The 16809-nt window shown below is 49.8% G+C and overlaps 1 protein-coding gene across 1 annotated transcript in view; it reads left to right on the forward strand.

Annotated features, from left to right (window-relative positions):
• Nucleotides 1-8429: 8429 nt before the first annotated feature.
• The window catches only part of LOC129627971 (beta-galactosidase-1-like protein 2), a 32940-nt gene continuing 24560 nt past the window's right edge, over nt 8430-16809 (forward strand). Inside the window, exons 1-4 of the mRNA XM_055547393.1 lie at nt 8430-8585; nt 9191-9252; nt 9638-9736; nt 9822-10019. Of these exons, the coding sequence (XP_055403368.1) occupies nt 8430-8585; nt 9191-9252; nt 9638-9736; nt 9822-10019 (515 nt within the window). The remainder of the gene's footprint in view (nt 8586-9190; nt 9253-9637; nt 9737-9821; nt 10020-16809) is intronic.

Here is a 16809-nt window from a genome sequence, read left to right on the forward strand (position 1 = left end):
TCAAGCCAGATTTAGAAAAGGCAGAGGAACCAGAGATCAAATTGCCAACATCTGTTGGATCATCGAAAAAGCAAGAGAGTTTCAGAAAAACATCTACTTCTGTACTCTATTGACTATGCCCAAGTCTTTGATTGTGTGGATCACAACAAACTGTGGAAAATTTTTAGAGAGATGGAAATCCTGCCTCCTGAGAAATCTGTATGCAGGTCAAGAAGCAACAGTTAGAACTGGACATGGAACAACAGCTGCTGCTGCTAAGTCACTCAGTCGTGTCCGACTCTGTGCGACCCCATAGATGGCAGCCCACCAGGCTCCCCCGTCCCTGGGATTCTCCAGGCAAGAACACTGGAGTGGGTTGCCATTTCCTTCTCCAATGCATGAAAGTGAAAAAATAAAGTGAAGTCGCTCAGTCGTGTCCGACTCCTAGCGACCCCATGGACTGCAGCCTACCAGGCCCCTCCGTCCATGGGATTTTCCAGGCAAGAGTACTGGAGTGGGTTGCCATTGCCTTCTCCAATGGAACAACAGACTGGTTCCAAATTGGGAAAGGAGTACATCAAGGCTGTATATTGTCACCCTGCTTATTTAACTTATATGCAGAGTACATCATGAGAATCGCTGGGCTGGATGAAGCACAAGCTGGAATCAAGATTGCCAGGAGAAATATCAATAACCTCATATATGCAGATGATACCACCCTTATGACAGAGAGTGAAGAGGAACTAAAGAGCTTCTTGATGAAAGTGAAAGAGGAGTGTGAAAAAGCTGGCTTAAAATTCAATATTCAGAAAACAAAGATCATGGCATCTGATCCCATCCCTTTATGGCAAATGAGGAAACAGTGAGACTTTATTTTGAGGGGCTCCAAAATCACTGCAGATGATGACAGCAGCCATGAAATTAAAAGGCGCTTGCTCCTTGGAAGGAAAGTTATGACCAACCTAGACAGCAGATTAAAAAGAGACATTGCTTTGCCAACTAAGGTCCGTCTGGTTGCAATGTTGGACACAACTGAGCGACTGAACTGAACTGACCTGTCTTGGGAGCATTTCGACAAGAAAAGGGCATGGCTAAGCTGAATGCAGTTGACATCAACGTCCCATTAAAGCAGTTCTGCTCATTTCGCCTAAGGGAAGAGGATTCATTTCACAAGGATCAAAGTTTGTCTTTGTAAATGACTAATTTCTTTAAGGCATTGAAGACAGCCCCTGGCCACTCCCTGGTCCCCAGGCTGCACCCATGCTCCAGACACCCTGGATTCTCCTCGTCTTCATCACTGATGCTGCTGTTTCCCTTGATTCAGGAGGACTCTCCTTCATCAGATGGCTCCCTAAATTATGTGTCCGCTCAACAAACACTAAGTGCCTGTCATAAAATGAGGGTCTTTGTAAGAAAAAGAAAAAAGGGTTTTTATATAGACTCCTCCTGACCTAACAATTACTTCATTACAAGCACTTATTTTCCACCGATGGCAAGTTGATTGAGAATAGAGTTTTCTGTCACATACAAACTGTTGTTCAGGGAGACTAATGCTTGCATCTTCAACTAAGTCTAGTCCCTTGCTGATGGTTGAACAAGTGCTGGGTGCACTGGTCATGGCGTGGCCAAGAGCTGGGCCCGGGACACAGGTTCAGTCAAATGACTGTTCCTGCGGGAAAGCACTCGCTTATCAATCACCTGCCTCCACTGAGGGTCAGCTCGTCGGGCTGAGACGGGAGCCTCCGGTGTGAGTGCCGTGTACTGGCCCAGAGGCCCGCCTGGCCTGCCGCCCACGGGGCCCCGCCGGGAGGACCACGGGCTCCGGGGGGAGCCGTCCCCCAGCAGAGATGCCCCCCATCACCTGCCCTCCCTGAGCCGGCCCAGCTCCCACCCCTTTCTGAATGGCAGCAGGCATCCCTGCCGGAGCCAACCCCTCAGCCCAGCGGCTCTCAGAACCCATGTCAGCCTCGGCGGTAACTGAGTCCATTCCCTCTAAACATGAGTACGGCCGTGTGAAGCTTTGCCCGCTCCTCGTGAGCAGATCTGACAGCCCGCCCCGCCCCGGGCCTTTTCTAGCGTCACCAGGCCTGTGGTGGCCGCTTGCCCCTCCAGCCAGGCCTGACACCGGTGCCACTGTGTGGGGGCCTCCACCTGTCCGGGTCTGGGCTCCAGGCCTGCGGGGGGTGGGGGGCGGTCACTGCTGTGGGAGCTGAGCCTTCCTCGGTCTGGTAGCCACTTTGAAGTCCCAGTCCATGTCCCTGAGAAAACAGCTTGAGTAGCCACTGTCCTTCACATCAGTGTCCCGAGGACAGATGGTTTAGAACTGCCTGTGGCAACTGGTTACCTTTTTAAAAACATAATGTTTCTATTGGAGTATAATTGCTTTCCAAGCTTGTGCTAGTTTCTGCTGCAAGACAAAGTGAATCAGCTGTAGGTGTGCACACACCCCTCCCTCGAGTCTTCCTCCCCCAGCCCCGTCCCAGCCGCAGCGCGTCTCGGAGCTCCAAGCTCCCCGAGCTGTGCAGCAGCTCCCCCTCGCCGCCATTCAACACACAGTCACGTGTGTGTGTCAGTCCCAGCCTCCCAGCTCACCCCACTGTCCCCTCCCTCCCGTGTCCACGTGCCCACTCTCTACGTCTGTGTCTCTATTCCTGCCCTGCAGATAGGTTCATTGCAGGGAGCCGGCATATCGCATATTGAGTGCATATTGCATATTGAGTGCAGCACTTTCCACAGCATCATCTTTCAGGATCTGGAATAGCTCAACTGGAATTCTATCACTGCCGGGAGCCAGCATGAGGAACTCCGCCCATGACAAAGGTCATGAGGAAGGAGGCTCGGCATACGCAAAGCCGGGATCGAGCCTCAGGAGTCCCCCTGGAAATCCTGGAGCATCTACCCCCAAAACCAGAGTCTGCCTACTTTCTGCTTTGTGCTTTCACCTACCCCTCTGACTTTACGGGGGGCTGTCCCCCACTACCTCTCTCTGAAAAAAGAGTTAGCCTACAGCTCCAGTTAATAATTCCTGGGTGTGACAGTGTTTCAACCTACAAACTCCTTTGGAAATCCTCTAGCCTGCCTGAACAGGTTTTTCCGGCAACATGTGATTGTTCAGAGCCTCCCAACTGTGAGAGGCAGGAGATGTTCTAAACTGTCTAAACACAGATTCCTTTGAGTAGTTAAAAGATTGATTAGAAATTGTATTGGTGAAGGGTTTTTCACATGTTGGGCCAATGTTTGCTGCTAAGTCTCCATATCCCTTACCTGCTGTGTCCCTGGCAGTGTATTGATTAATATAATTGGTGTAAGTAGTAGCTTTAATGTTTGTAACCTGGGACCCTTGAGTTAATTCTTTTTCTTGTTATAGCCCACCACACCTTTGCCCTATAGGAATGCAACTTTATCTAATGCTTTTGGAGGGTGGCTCCTGACCAATCACCTTTACAGAAAAATAAGTTTTCTGAAGTTTCTTAAAATGTTAACAGGCCTCCGGGCCAGAAGATGATGCAAATCACCTAAACTTTTGCATATGATAAGTTTGCAGGAAGAAAGCCTGGCTTACTGCATGACTCTACCCCTTCCCCCATTATCCTCTATGCATAACTTAAGGTATAAAAACTACTTTGGAAAATAAAGTGCGGGCCTTGTTCACCGAAACTTGGTCTCCCCATGTCGTTCTTTCTTTCACCTTCTGGCTGAATTTTTCCTCTGAGGTGGGGAAGCTCGTCAAGCCTACTAATTTTGCCTGGGCTTCTAAGATCTGACTGGGGAGGCCTTAGTGTCTCCTCTCCTTCGGGAGAACGGGAGGGCGCCTACGGCCTTTGTAGGTGACGTAAATTCCCTGCTTTGGAATTTTATTCAGCCTCTTTTCTTCACTGAATTTCCTCACTGAGCTATCCTCATTCTATTAATCTTTATATCCTTAATTAACGTTTAATTAAGCAGTTGTTTCCTGATCCTCGCCGAGACTGTCCCCGCTTCGAATTCCCTGGATCCACCGGGGCTGGACCCCGGGAGTTCATCTGTACCATTTGTTTTCTAGAGTCCACATATATGGATATGATGTTAATATATGATGTTAATATATGATGTGTGTTTTTCTCCTTCTGACCACCCTGTGTCAGATTCCAGGTCTGTACACATCTCTGCAAATGACGCAGCTTCGTTCTTTACATGGCCAAGTCATATTCCTCTGTCTATATGTCCCACATCCTCTCTGCCCATCACGTCCGTGGGCGTCTAGGTTGCTTCCATGTTCTGTTGTCAATAGTGCTGCAGTGGACGTGGGGGTGCACGTTAAAAAAAATAGCTTTTATCTTACGGGAGTTACTTATGTAACACAGGACAGTGTTTGGAATACAGTGAGTGTGTGTTAGTCGCTCAGTTCTGTCCAACTCTATGTGACCCCATGGACTGTAGCCCACCAGGCTCCTCTGTCCCTGGAATTCTCCAGGCAAGAATATTGGAGTGAGTTGCCATTCCCTTCTCCAGGGGATCTTCCCAATCCAGGGACTGAACCCAGATCTCCTGCATTGCAGGCAGTCTCTTCACCATCTGAGCCACTATAGGGGAAGCTACTATATTGGAATGCAGTGGGTTCTCAATAAATATTCTTTAACTTAATGAATAAATAAAAATGAAAGTACAGTATTGTCCAGAAAGGAAAATTCTCTAGTTTTTTCAGGCCCCCGAAGAGAGAGAGTGAACAATAATTGAAATACCTTGTGTTTACGTGGGATCTAATTATAACTTGATGAACTTGATGAAATGATTCTAAAATTAATCTGGAGTAGCACATGAATAAACAGGAAGCCTCCTTAAAGAGAATAACAAAGTCACAGACTCAAGCTATGAAATATGCTGTGTTGTGTAATAATACGCAGATCTGTAGGAAGCAAATAGAGAGGATAAGACTCATAAGATGTGTGAGGCATAGACAAGCCCCTGCAGGATGTGTTGGACTTGGATGATGTAGGTAGATCACCTGCTTGTGAACACAGAGAGGGACGGAAGGACCAAGCTTGGACTGAACATTTATGATCCCTCCTTAACTTCTGCCCTGCTCACCCCACTCTAGTCCCAGCCCTGTGCAGTCCGCAACATACTAAGTGTCCGTGAACCCTGCGAGGCCCTTGGGACTCACGAGGTCTAATTCCTGTACCCACCGGGGATACTCATGCCGCCCACGGGGTCCTTGACTGCAGAGCACAGATGAGTCCCACGGCCACCCTGCAGACTGAACAGACAGCTGCAGCCATCAGCCGTCTCTCGGGGAGGGCGCGCTGCGTGCTCCCAACCACACCTTTACAGGGCTCCGGCGTGGCCCGTCTGTCCACTGGCACTCTATCCTAAGAGCGTTACCACTCCATTGCTCACTTCTCACTCTATGTTTTAAATTTGTTTCCTAAGCCGTGTGTTCTGAGTCAATTTGATCTGTAAGCCTTTGGGATAATTTGTTGGTAGCACCCTTAGATGCCAATATTGCATCAAAGGAAGTTCCCGAATAAAACTCGTTGAAATGTTAAGGTACACGCCGCCTGGCCCAGAGGTTAGTAGCACAGGCTTTGGAACTCTGTCTCAGGGACCGAGACCTGGGTCTGCCGCTGACCGCTGCATTACCGTGGGCCAGTTACCTCAGCTCACTCTGCGTCAGCTCCTTTTTTGTTTCAATTGTGCTGCACATCTTTTGGGATCTTTGTTCCTTAACCAGGGATCAAACCCTCACCTTTGGCAGTGATAGCGAGCAGTCCTAACCACTGGGCTGCCAGGGAATTTCCTGCCTGAGTTCCTAAATCTGTGAAATAGGAATAAAAAGAGCATTAGCTGATAAAACTGATAGATGAGTTCACAGGTAGTGAGTTTAGAACTGTGTCTGGCCCCGGGTAAGTTCTTTTTGCAAGTTGGATCTGGTCAGACAGACCCAGTGGAATAAATGGAATAAAATACAGAATCAAAAGCAGATAAAAGTATATGAGAATTTAGTATATGATAAAGGTCTTTGCAAACTAATGAGGGAAGAATTACATTTGGGAGAAATCTGTTAGCCATTTGGAAAAAAATGAAAGGTTCATCTACCTTTCAATTTGATCTGTAAGCCTTTCTGTTCCTTGGCCTTTGGGATAACTTATATTAACATATTATATTAACATAAATTTAATTATGTTAATATAAATTAACATCTTATATTAACATCAATTTTTGATGAACCAGAGATTTAAATGAAGAAACAAGCTGCAGAAACATTAGAAGAAAACATAGGCACCGTGGAGTAATCTACAGAATTACTGCCATAGAAGATGTTTAGATCTTAAATGGCAGAACTATATAATAAGAGCTAAAATCAATATCAAGTGAGTAAATATTAACATTTAATATATCCAGACAAGCAACAATAGACGTTTTGCAGGAGCACATACAAAATGATACACATCCTTCAGAACCCGGGGGACTGATTCTAGAACCTCCTAAGACATCCAAGCCCACAGGTGCTCAGGGCCCTTACCATCAGTCCTCTGTATCCCCAGATGTGGAACTCGCAGTCAGACTGTGAAGTGATGGGCATGAAATGTGCACCAAGACACAGGAAGAACACAGCTGGGCAAACAGCTGCGTCCACTCTGTAGGCAGCCTGCACGGAGCTCACAGCTGCTTATTCGCTTTCACTTCCAGAGCAATGTGCGACATGTAAGGGGGTTAGCGAAGCCTGACTACCAACAAAGCTAGTGGAGGTGATGGAATTCCAGCTGAATTATTTCAAATCCTAAAAGATGATGGGTTAAAGTGCTGCACTCAATATGCCAGCACATTTGGAAAACTCAGCAGTGGCCACAGGATTGGAAAAGGTCAGTTTTCATTCCAATCCCAAAGAAAGGCAATGCCAAAGAATATTCCAACTACCGTACAATTGTGCTCATTTCACTTGCTAGCAAGGTAATGGTCAAAATCCTTCCAGTCAGGCTTCAACAGTATGTGAACTAAGAAATTCCAGATATACAAGTGGATTTAGAAAAGGCAGAAAAACCAGAGATCAAATTGCCAACATCCACTGGATCATATAAAAAGCAAGAGAATTCCAGAAAAATATCTACTTCTGCTTCATTGACTAAAGCCTTTGACTATGTGAATCACAAGAAACTGTGGAACATTCTTAAAGAGACGGGAATACCAGACCACCTGACCTGCCTCTTGAGAAATCTGTATGCAGGTCAAGAAGCAACAGTTAGAACTGGACATGGAACAACAGACTGGTTCCAAATTGGAAACAAGACTGTGTACTGTCACCCTGCTTATTTAACTCATATGCAGAGTACATCATGAGAAACCCTGGGCTGGATGAAGCACAGGCTGGAATCAAGATTCCTGGGAGAAATATCAGTAGTCTCAGATTTGCAGATGACACCACCCTTATAGCAGAAAATGAAGAACTAAAAAGCCTCTTGATGGAAGTGAAAGAGGAGAATGAAAAACCTGGCTTAAAACTCAACATTCAGAAAACTAAGATCATGGCATCTGGTCCCACGAGTTCATGGCAAATAGATGGGGGGGAAATGAAAACATGAGTTTATTTTCTTGGACTCCAAAATCACTGCAGATGGTGACTGCAGCCATGAAATTAAAAGATGCTTGCTCCTTGGAAAAAAAGCTATGACCAACCTAGACAACATTTTAAAAAGCAGAGACATCACTTTGCCAACAAAGGTCCGTCTAGAGAAAGCAATGTATGGTTTTTCCAGTAGTCATGTATGGATGTGAGAGTTGGACTATAAAGAAAGCTGAGCTCCGAAGAATTGATGCTTTTGAACTGTGGTGTTGGAGAAGACTCTTGAGAGTCCCTTGGACTGCAAGGAGATCCAACCAGTCTGTCCTAAAGGAAATCAGTCCTGAATATTCATTGGAAGGACTGATGCTGAAGCTGAAACTTCAATACTTTGGCCACCTGATGCGGAGAGCTGACTCATTGGAAAAGACCCTGACGCTGGGAAAGATTGAGGGCAGGAGGAGAAGGGGACGACACAGGATGAGATGGTTGGATGGCATCACCGACTCGATGGACATGAGTTTGAGTAAACTGTGGGAGTTGGTGATGGACAGGGAGGCCTGGCGTGCTGCAGTCCACGGGGTCCCAAAGAGTCGGCAGGGGCACGCTGAGCGACTGAATAACAAAGCTGCTCTCAGAGCCTGAATCCGGATTAGCACAGACCAGTCTGGAGGGCTGTAGCCAAGCCGGTCGCCCCGCGGGGGGAGGGGCGTGTCCGCCCAAGCGAGCCCTCAGCCCCGCCCCCACGGCCTCGCCCCGCCCCGCTGGCCCCACTCCCGACTCCACTCTGGCGTCCGCCTTGCAGGTCCGGCTGGTCTGGAGCCAGAAGAGCTCTGCGCTTGAGGTTCGCCGGCGCGGCCTGGGACTTGGCGGTTTCAGGGTCGGTCTGGCAAGAGCCTGACCTGCCCCGGGGATGTCGCCGGGCCTGAGAGGCGCTCCGGCTGGACCCGAAGTCCAGGAAAGGACCATCCTGCTCTCAGAGCCTCGCGCAGGGATGTGCGGCGACCGTGCCAAGGGGATGGCCGCTACCGCGCGGGGTCCTGGGGGAATGGTGCAGACGGAGGAGAGGGTGCAGGAGAGGGGAGACAGATGCAGGAGGAGTGCGGGAGGGGGAGGGGTGCAGGAGGGGAGACAGGTGCAGGAAGGGAGACAGGTGCAGGAGGGGAGACAGGTGCAGGAGGGGGAGACACGTGCAAGAGGGGGAGACAGGTGCAGGAGGGGAGGGGTGCAGGAGGGGAGACAGGTGCAGGAGGGGAGGGGTGCAGGAGGGGAGACAGGTGCAGGAGAGGAGACAGGTGCGGGAGGGGGAGGGGTGCAGGAGGGGAGACAGGTGCAGGAAGGGGAGGGGTGCAGGAAGGGGCAGGGGTTCTGGCGGTGGGGGTGGGTCTCGGAGGGAGATGGGTGGGTGCAGGCTGCCCAGAGTCCACATCAGGTTGGGCACCACTTGGGTCCTGAGAGAGGCCTCAGTGGGCCATTGGTCTACAGGGAGCTCCAGAGGAAGCCCAGGGCGGGGTCCTGGCGGTTTTGGGGGTCCCTCTCCTTATGCGCTCCCCTGGGACGTCCTGTTGGGGGAGCGGGTCTAGGGTGGGGGTCGTGTGCACTGTGAGTCTGGGGCCTGTCACTTGGAGCTGGGTCCACCCTCTCCATGACCTCCCTGACACCCTTCATTGCTAGGTGGGCCCCCACGGCGGCTCCTATTCCCTGAAGAAAGTCATGGGCCGTGGTGTGGGGGAGGGGTTGGGGGCGGTGGGCAGAGATGACCGGGGCCCAGAGGCCCAGCCAGCCGGTGTTCTCTGCTGAACACTGACCCCTGAGAGTCACTCAGCCGGAAAATGTCTCTGGCAAATTACCCAAGATGATTTTGTTTATAAGGCTTCCTTGAGGGAGGCTTGGTCGTGTCTAAAAAGTCAGGGGTGTCTGAAGACCCCATGGTTCAGCAGGAGCCTGTCTGTGCAGCCCACCTCCCTCCCGGCAGGAGACCTGGCCTTGGAGTGTCTGGAACCCAGGATAGCTATGCAGGCCTGCCCGCCCCCAGCCCCCTGGCCTCCAAGGCCTGGCCTCTCCCCGCAGCCACTCCTTCCCGGCCCGGGGCCCTGACCTCTGCCCTTCCTGTCTGTCTAGGATGCAGGCCTTCTTGTTCCTGGTGAGGCTGGTGGGCCTCCTGAGCCTGACTTCCAGGTTCCTGGCAACGTCGGCGTTGCAAGAAGGCCTCCCAGAGAGGTGAGTCTGAGGGCAGGGCCCTGCAGGAGAGACCCTCGCGACAGCCCGCCTCTGTGGGACTCACACGCCTCCTGTGTCCCTGCAGCGTGGTGGAGGCTCTCCTGAGGCCCTCACACGTCCGTGAGCGGCTTGCGGGTCTGCAGGTGAGGGGCTCCAACTTCACACTGGGGAACATGCCTTTCCTCATCCTGTCGGGCACCATCCACTACTTCCGCGTGCCCCGGGACTACTGGAAGGACAGCCTCCTGAAGCTGAAGGCCTGCGGCTTCAACACCGTCACCACGTGAGTGCGGGCTGCCGCGGCCCTTGCACCGGCCTCCGCTGGGCGTCGCGGGCTCCCCGGCCCCGCCGTGAGTGGAGCCCGCTCCTGGGCCGTGCGTCTCAGCAGGCTTGCTCCGGCCTGCACGCCGCGGTCTCCTGTCCCGGGCGGCTGCAGCCCAGCGTCCCCTCGGTCCCGGGGGTCTAGGCAGCGGGCCCCACCCTCCTTGGAGAGCTGCCCTGTGGGCAAAGTCGGCCCAGTGATGAGTGCCAGGGAAATCCCATCTCACTGAGAATGGGGCCTGGAGAATCCTGGGATTGTTCTCACTGTGTTCACTGAAGCGAAGAAAGAACAAACACGGCGGACTTCTTTTCCGCCTTCCAAGCTTAGAAAGTGCCCGGCCCTTACTGTTTGGAGTGCTCCATTTGTGTCCTTTCCAGTGACTTGATTTTTAAAGTGTGAGGTTAGGAAAGAAAAAAAAAACCTGTATTTTAAATATTTGGATTTTAATTTGGCAAATGATGGGGAATGAGGTTTCAAAGCATTTCCCCCCAGATTGTCATAAAACCGTTTACCCGTCACTTTCCTTCTTTGTTTCCTCATTGTGCTGTTGCTTTTGTATAGCAGTGATTCAGACACTGAAACTTCATGAACTGTTACATTCTGTAAAAACAGGGAATCACTATGCTACGCCCCTGAAAATAATATACTACTGAAATCAATGAGACTTCCATTAAAAATGTCATGAACTAGTAAAACTCTTAAAACATTTGTGGCTGAAATAAGACTGCCAAGTTTTGTCTGTTTTAGTATCCTTGTTTAGAAATATAAAAATTATCACCATTGTTTCATGAACTATAAGACCCTCTGAGTCACTCAAAGCAGAACATTATCTCAGAACAAAGCAGCAGCACAGTGCTTGCGTTTTGTAGAAAAGATTGCACTCTTTACATATATATATATATATATATATACATACACTTTTTAAATTGAAGTATGGTTGATCTACAAAAGTTTTTGTGGAAAGTGTTAGTCGCTCAGTCATGTCCGACTCTCTGCGACCCCACGGACTGTAACCTGCCAGGATGCTCTGTCCATGGGATTCTCCAGGCAAGAATACTGGAGTGGGTTGCCTTTCCGTTTTCCAGGCGCTCTTCCCCACCCAGGGATTCAACCTAGGTCTCCCAGATTGCAGTAGATGCTTCATTTTCTAAACCACAAGGTTGTGCTAACCGCTACTCTACGGCAGACTGGCTCAGTTACGCACACACACATTGTAAAGCCATTTCCACTATAGTTTATCCTAGGAGATTCGGTAAAGTTCCCTGCGCTATAATTGCTCAGTCATGTCCGACCCTTTGTGACCCCATGGACTGTCCGTGGAATTCTCCAGGCCAGAATCCTGGAGCAGGCAGCCTGTCCGTTCTCCAGGGGATCTTCCCAACCCAGGGATCAAACCCAGGTCTCCCACATTGCAGGCAGATTCTTTACCAGCTGAGCCACAAGGGAAGCCCAAGAACACTGGAGTGGGTAGCCTATCCCTTCTCCAGGGGATCTTCCCGACCCAGGAATCAAACTGGGGTCTCCTGCATTGCAGGCAGATTCTTTACCAACTGAGCTACCAGGGTTGCCCTGTGCTATCGAGCACGACCTTATTTTTATCTATTCTAAATGTGATAGTTTGCATCTACTAACCCCAAAGTCCCAGTTCATCCCTCTCCCTCCGTCCCCCGTTATATTTGCTTTACGATGTTGTGTCAGTTTTTGCTGTACAGCAGCGTGAATCAGCTATATGTATACACTTATCCCTCCCTCCTGAGCCTCCCTCCCACCCTCCATCTCAGCCTCTCAGTCATCACAAAGCCCCAAGCTGAGCTCCCTGTGCTATACCGCAGCTTTCCACTAGCTCTCTGTTTAACACATAGTCATGTATATATTGGGGTTTCTCTTGTGGCTCAGATGGTAAAGTATCTCCCTGCAATGTGGGAGACCTGGGTTCCATCCCTGGGTCAGGAAGATCCCCTGGAGAAGGAAATGGCAACCCCCTCCAGTATTCTCACCTAGAGAATTCCATGGACGGAGGAGCCTGGCGGGCTACAGTCCACGGGGTCTCGACTGAGCGACTAACACTTTCACTCTCTTCACTGTAGTATGTCAGTTCCAGCCTCTCAGTCCGTCCCACCCTCTCCTTCCCCCCATGCAGCCCGTGCCCATGAGGCCCTTCTACCATCTGTGTCTCTGTTCCTGCCCCGCAGTTACAGTTTTCTAGATTCCATATGTGTGTGTTAATAGACCATACTGATTTTTCTCTCTTGACTTTCTCACTCTGTGCGACAGACACTGACAACCACTCCTTCTCGTACCATCCCAGCATTTGTGGTTTATGATGCCTTCATACAGGTCTCTAAATGTGTTTGCCCTGCTTTGTGTTCACCGAGCTTCCTGGATCTGTGGTTTGACAACTGCCCTTCCATGGGGTCGCTAAGAGTCGGAGACGACTGAGCGACTTCACGTTCACTTTTCACTTTCATGCACTGGAGAAGGAAATGGCAACCCACTCCAGTGTTCTTGCCTGGAGAATCCCAGGGACAGCGGAGCCTGGTGGGTTGCCGTCTCTGGGGTCGCACAGAGTCGGACACGACTGAAGCGACTTAGCAGCAGCAGCAGCAGCAGCTTCCCTTGGGGAGTTGTTGGAATGTTACTTCTTAGGCTGTTTCTTCTTTCCTTTCTCCCTGGAAGCTCCTCTGGTGCTTCTGTCACACCGGTGCTGTCCCACAGGACTCGGATACTCTCCTCTGCCGGGGTCCAGCCCCGGCTGATCCAGGGTATTCGAAGGAGAGACGGCTAGGCGACCTATTCAAATGTTAATTAGAGATAATAAAGAGGAATAGAATGAGGATAGCTCAGTAGGAAAATTCAGTGGAGAAAAGAAGCTGAGTGGCTTGGTTTACGCGGAAAATCAATATAACCCGTGACACCAGGTTAGCTCTGACCACGGAGGCCGCAGGCGCCTTCTCGAATAGCGGAAGGTGCCCCACCTTAGACACCTTCTCGAGTGGGTCTTAGAAGCCCAGGCAAATAAATGGTCGCAGAGGATATCCACGCTCCAGATGGACACTCAGCTGGAAGTTAAAGGGAAGAATGACATGGGGAGACCAAGCGTTGGTGAGCAAGGCCCATAGCTTTATTTTCAACAGGGGCTTTTATACCCTAAGTTACACATAGAGGATAATAGGGGATGCAAAATCAGCAGTCTTTGATGCTTATCAAAAACCAGGGTTTCTTTCCTGCAGATTTATCGTATACAAATGGTTTAGGTGATTTACATCATCTTCTGGCCAGAGGCCTATTAACATTTTATGACTCTTGACAAGGACTTATCAACAAAGACTTATTTTCTCTAAGAGTAATTATTTTAAGGTTTGGCGCCATCTTCCGAAGATAAGATTACGTTCCTATAGGGTGGATGTGTAATGGGTTTACAAAGGAAAGAATTTACTACCTTAAGGGTCTAAAGTTACTAACACCAAGGCCACTACTTATTTTTTCTACATACCAACTATATTAATTAATGCACATTCAAGGATACAATTCAGGGGATGTGAAAACTTAGCAACAAGCATTGGCTCATCAATGAAATCTTTTACTAGTTTTATTCTGACAGTTTCTAACTCTCTGAGAGGCTCTAAGCTATTTGAATATCTTAGGCTTCCCCTGCCTCTCGAGGCTGGGAGACTGTAAACAATCGTATGCATAGCTGTAGGTGTCCGGGTAAACTTGTCAGGCGAGTTAGAGAGCCATCTGAGGGGTTTGGATTTAAACACTCCTAATTGCCCAGGAACTTTATTAATTGGAGCTGTAAGTTAACTCTTTGACAGAGAGAGCGAGATGGTGGTGGGGGACAGCCCCCAGTAAAGTCAGAGGTGAGAGCACAAAGCAATAAAGTAGGCAGACTCTGGTTTTTGGGGGGTAGATGCTCGAGAATATCCGGGGGCACTCCCGAGGCTCGATCCCGCCTTTGTGTATGCCGAGCCCCCTTCCTCATGACCTTTGTCACGAGTGGAATGTCTCTCGCCGGCTCCCGGCACTCCTCCTTCCTCCCGTGTTCCTCCCTCTTTGCAGTTCCGTTTCAGGGTGTTCCTGCCCTGTCTCGTGCTCACGCCTTCTTCCCGTAGCTCTGCGACAGCCGAGCCCATCCGGGCGCTAGCCCCTTGTGTGCCACTGCTTCCTTGTTATTCTCCGTTTCCGTCTCTGCTCATGTTGCCCACCGTGCCCGCTGTCCACTTCCTCCTTTGGCACCTGAGGCAGAGTTGTTTTAAGTTCCTGGTCTGGTAATTCCACGGTGTCTCCCATGTCGAAGCCTGGTTCTCATCTGCTTTGCCTCCTTAGCGGTGGTCTTTGTTTCTGCCAGTCTTACAGCTTTCTGTCGAAAGCCAGGCACGCTGGCGCGGGCGAGAGGGCCTGGCACAGCAGGCCTGTGTGTGAGCCGTTACGTCTGTCTGGCATGCGGGGCTGCTGCTGTACCTGGTTTCAGCAGAACTCTTGCGTCCTTGCTGCTGTCTCCCCACCACCTTTGGCTTTCCCTGGAGATTCCCCCTAAGCAGGGCCTGAATCCTAGAGTGCCTCTGGCTGGAACCCCTTCTGTCTATGGGAGCCTGTAGACGCGCTGCGAGGGGAGGGCGGAGGCCGAGTGCCGTCGGCCTCGGTGGGTCTCTGCCCCAAGCTGACCGCGCAAGGCCGGCTCTGCGTGCTTCTCTTCCTCCTGGTGGTCGTCTCGGGAGCGTCCCCTGCAGCTCTGGCAACGGTACTCTCGGCTGAGGGCGGGCATTTGTCAAGGACAGAAGAGCCTGGACATGCTTTAGAACACCCACTCTCCCCTAACCCCGTGGGAAGCGAGAGGGATTTGTCTTAGACCTGCACAGCGGGAACCCTGGGGCTCCTGCAGGTTTTGACTCTCAAGCTCATCAGTACAGAGCCTCCGCTGAGCCCTCACTCACAGAGAGTGCTGCTACCAACCCCGGCTCCGGCAGCCAGCTTCAGCCCTGGCCATCTGCTCTGAATGAATGTCATCAGCTGTGTTAGGAGCCTTCTCAGAGAAGCAGGGCCAGCGGGTGGAGTGGGGGTGTGGGCGGTGTATGTGGGTGTGCAATGAGAAATCCCAGGATCTGCAGTTGGCGAACTGGAGCCCCAGAGCTAGAATGGTGAGACTGCAGCCCGAGGATAGCAGGTGTTGGGGGAGGGGTGGTGAGCCCTGATGCAAGCTCAGCAGTCAGGTGTTGTTGGGGTGGGGGGCACAGGGTGCAGAATGTTTGGTCCAAGTTACCTAGCACACCCTCACTGGTAATGTTCAGTTCAGTCACTCAGTCGTGTCCGGCTCTTTGCGACCCCATGAACTGCAGCACACCAGGTCTCCCTGCCCATCACCAACTCCCGGAGTTTACCCAAACTCATGTCCATTGAGTCAGTGATGCCATCCAACCATCTCGTCCTCTGTTGTCCCCTTCTCCTCCTGCCTCCTCCTGGAAGAATTTTCCACAGTTTGTTGTGATCCATACAGTCAAAGGCTGTGGCGGAGTCAATAAAGCAGTAGATGTTTTTTTGGAAGTCTCTTGCTGTTTTGATGATCCAGCAGATGTTGGCAATTTGGTCTCTGGTTCCTCTGCCATTTCTAAATCCAGCTTGAACATCTGGAAGTTCACGGTCCACGTCCTGCTGAAGCCTGGCTTCATCGCTGTCTTCACTTTCACAGCCGCACTTTATTGAAGTTTGGCATGTGTCCAATGCATAAGCGCTGCGCTCCCTGAGCTCGGTCACATGAACGTGCCCCTGTAGCCTGGCCATGTCAGGCCTCAGAAGCTTTCCCATCGCCTGCGGTCAGGACCGCCCAGCAGAGCAGTGGCGGACCTTGTGTTACAACACATACATCACTTTGGCCTCTTTTGAACTTCATGCACCTGGAGTCGTACAGCCTTTACTCCTGTGTCTGATTTTCTGCTCAAGATCTTGTTTGTGAGAGTCCTCCATGATCCGCCATATTTTAGCTTGTTCATCCCCATCACTGTGTGTAATTCCATCAAAAACCACATGGTCTCATGTGTAGTTCGGGTCTAGTTTTCCTTATTGATTTTCTGTCTGGATGATGTGTCCACTGTTAAAAGTGGGATATTGAATCATTTTTTTAAGGATCTTGGATTTGTTCCCTAAGTTCTTATAGAAAGTTCTTTACCTAAATTCTAACTTGTCCTCTTTTCTAACAATAACACGCTGGTCCCACAGAATCTTACCCTCATATATCTACATCTCACTTTCTTTGTGCCGTGCCATGTCACGCGTCTTACTGTTACAAACTATGAAATTCGTGATACATTCTTTTCCTGGTTTCAACATCTATTTATACTTGAGATAAATTTAAGGTGACAAAAGTATCTTTTTCATTTACCCGTATGTTTACCTCTTTTTGATACTCTTCATTCCTTTGTACAGATGACTTTTCCTACCGGGTGTCATTTCTTTCTGCTGAGAGACTTCCCCAAGTCAGCTGATCATGAATTATCTTGGATTTCATTTCTTTGAAGAATATTTCTCTTTCATCTTAAATTTTGAGGGATAATGTCACTGGGTATAGCATTTTAGACTGATTTTTTTGTTGTTTGGTGCTTCATTTTCAGCACTTTAAATATGTTTCCTTGTTACCATCTGACTTACACATTATCTGATGACAAGTCTTCTGTAGTTCTTATATTTTTTAAAAAATTATTTGTGTAATTTCTTGTTTTCCTCTCTCTGGTTGCTTTTAAGACTTTTTCTTTGTCGT

This window comes from Bubalus kerabau, chromosome 15, assembly GCF_029407905.1.
Source record: "Bubalus kerabau isolate K-KA32 ecotype Philippines breed swamp buffalo chromosome 15, PCC_UOA_SB_1v2, whole genome shotgun sequence".
Lineage (NCBI taxonomy): Eukaryota > Metazoa > Chordata > Mammalia > Artiodactyla > Bovidae > Bubalus > Bubalus kerabau.